This window comes from Pyrgilauda ruficollis, unplaced genomic scaffold (genome assembly GCF_017590135.1).
Source record: "Pyrgilauda ruficollis isolate IOZ18807 unplaced genomic scaffold, ASM1759013v1 scaffold2671, whole genome shotgun sequence".
In the NCBI taxonomy this organism is placed as follows: Eukaryota; Metazoa; Chordata; class Aves; order Passeriformes; family Passeridae; genus Pyrgilauda; species Pyrgilauda ruficollis.
In genome coordinates this window covers 1-1,951 of record NW_024524013.1, presented here as the reverse complement: position 1 = coordinate 1,951, position 1,951 = coordinate 1, and the positions used below count along the sequence as shown (strand labels likewise).

Genomic DNA, 1,951 nt, shown 5'->3' with positions numbered 1-1,951 from the left:
TCTGTGGATTACAGGTTAGCTCTATTTTTGGCAAAGCAGGGTAGGGGCAGGACTTGCTAACAGATTGCCCTGGAAGTGGCAGATGGCATCCCTTACCCTGTACCAGCTTTGTAGGGCACTGCTTGTGAGTGGTGGTGAGATGTAAAACAATACTGCCTTTTGCTGAACTCCCTCATTTGCTTCCAGAGGAGAGCTGGAGACTCTTCCTCTTTGCACTTGTCCTTTTAGAAATGCTTTATGGCTTTTGTTTTTGGCACTTTTGTTTTTGGTTATGCTTTATGGCTTTTGTTTTTGGCACTGGCACGCTCCCTGCCAGCTCCAGGTACAAAGTGGTACCTGTTCTCAGTATCACTTCTCCCCATCCCAGAAGTTACTGCGTGTCTGCAGCCAGCTGAAGGATTTTTTAAAGGAATTGAGGGATCTTTTTTGAGGATGGAGGTAGCTTCAAACATTTCCAGACACTGAAGTTACCATTTCGGTGAAGTCTTCAAAAGGCTGCTTTGTGTTTTACTGCTTGTGCCTTCCACACTGAATTGCTTTGTGGGGTTTTGCTTGGTTTTAATTTTTATCTTACGGAATTGAAGGAATTTGGAATACTAACATGGGCTTTTTCCCTCTTTCTCTCCCCTCACCTCCTCAAGAACCTTTTTAAAACGCTGGGGTTGCTGGAGTGGTTGAATTTTTCCTGGCTTTGAGTGAGAAATTCAGAAGACTGAAGCCCAGGCTCACTGTCTACCTTTCACGGAGGCCCAGCCGTGAGAGGACAGAAGAAGGCACGTGGCGAATCATGACAGCAGACAAGGAGAAAGACAAAGACAAAGAGAAGGACAGGGACCGGGACAAGGAGCGGGACAAGCGGGACAAGGCGCGGGAGAGCGAGAACTCGCGGCCGCGGCGCAGCTGCACCTTGGAGGGAGGTGCCAAGAACTACGCCGAGAGCGAGCACAGCGAGGACGAGGACAATGACAACAACAGTGCCACCACCGAGGAGTCCACCAAGAAGAGCAAGAAGAAACCCCCCAAGAAGAAGTCGCGCTACGAGAGGACCGACAACGGCGAGATCACGTCCTTCATCACCGAGGACGACGTGGTGTACAGGCCCGGAGGTGAGGAACGTGGTAAAATGGTAGAAATCTCATTTGGTGTTGGCTCTGGTGCTCCAGGGCTGGCCGGTGTGCTCCTGGGAACCGGGGTTACCCCTGTCCTGGGCAGGCTGCTGCCTTCCCCTTCGCACAGACGTGGGTGTGCATGGAGAGCTCCTGGCTGTGTCTCGTGGTGTGTGATTTGTGGGAAGGAGCTTGGCTCCCCTCTGGAAAAGAGCCACCCTTTCTGCTTCCTGCTGCATTAATTATCTGTGTATCACATGGAATCTCTGTCCCTGGGAGTTTGGGAACTAAATTGGATAATGCATTAAATGTTTCACTCCCACTTTGGAGCGAGACCTGCTCTGAGCTGGGGGTGTGGACGCATCCTCAACCTTTCTGGCAAGCTTTTCTGGGAATCTCTGATTGCTCTGGGAAATAGAACCCAGATGAGTGAGCATCTCAGAGCTGCTCTTGCCCTGGTTTCACCCCTCATTCCTGGCTGTGCCTGTGCCCAGCTGTTGGGCAGAGCAGTGCTGGAATTGGGGATGTGTGGGGACAGCACCAGCAGCCTGCAGTGTGCTCTGCATGTCTTGGATGTGCCTCTTAATTACTGCCAAGTTCACAGGAAGTTCTTAGGCTCTCATGTAAGGTGTCAAGGTCTAACCTGTGCCTGCTGCCAGGGAATGTTTTCCTCAAACTGCCCTTGAAATGAGATCACCCAGCTCCCATTTGTGAGTCCAAGCTTCCCTGTCTGTCTGCACAGCGCTTTGAAAGTGCTGCCTGGAGTTTGTTCCCCACAGGCTGGGGTTGTTTTGGCAGCACTGCTGAAGGGCCCTGGCAGGTTCATATCCTGCTGGGGCAGAGCA

At 51.6% G+C, this 1,951-nt stretch overlaps 1 protein-coding gene across 1 annotated transcript; it reads left to right on the top strand.

The window, feature by feature from the left end:
* Positions 1 to 645: 645 nt before the first annotated feature.
* LOC121355731 (arginine-glutamic acid dipeptide repeats protein-like) lies at positions 646 to 1,106 on the top strand (the record flags this gene model as incomplete). The annotated part of the gene is made up of 1 exon (XM_041471400.1): positions 646 to 1,106. A coding segment is annotated over exon 1 (319 nt), but the record flags the coding sequence as incomplete, so codon positions are not given.
* Positions 1,107 to 1,951: the final 845 nt, after the last annotated feature.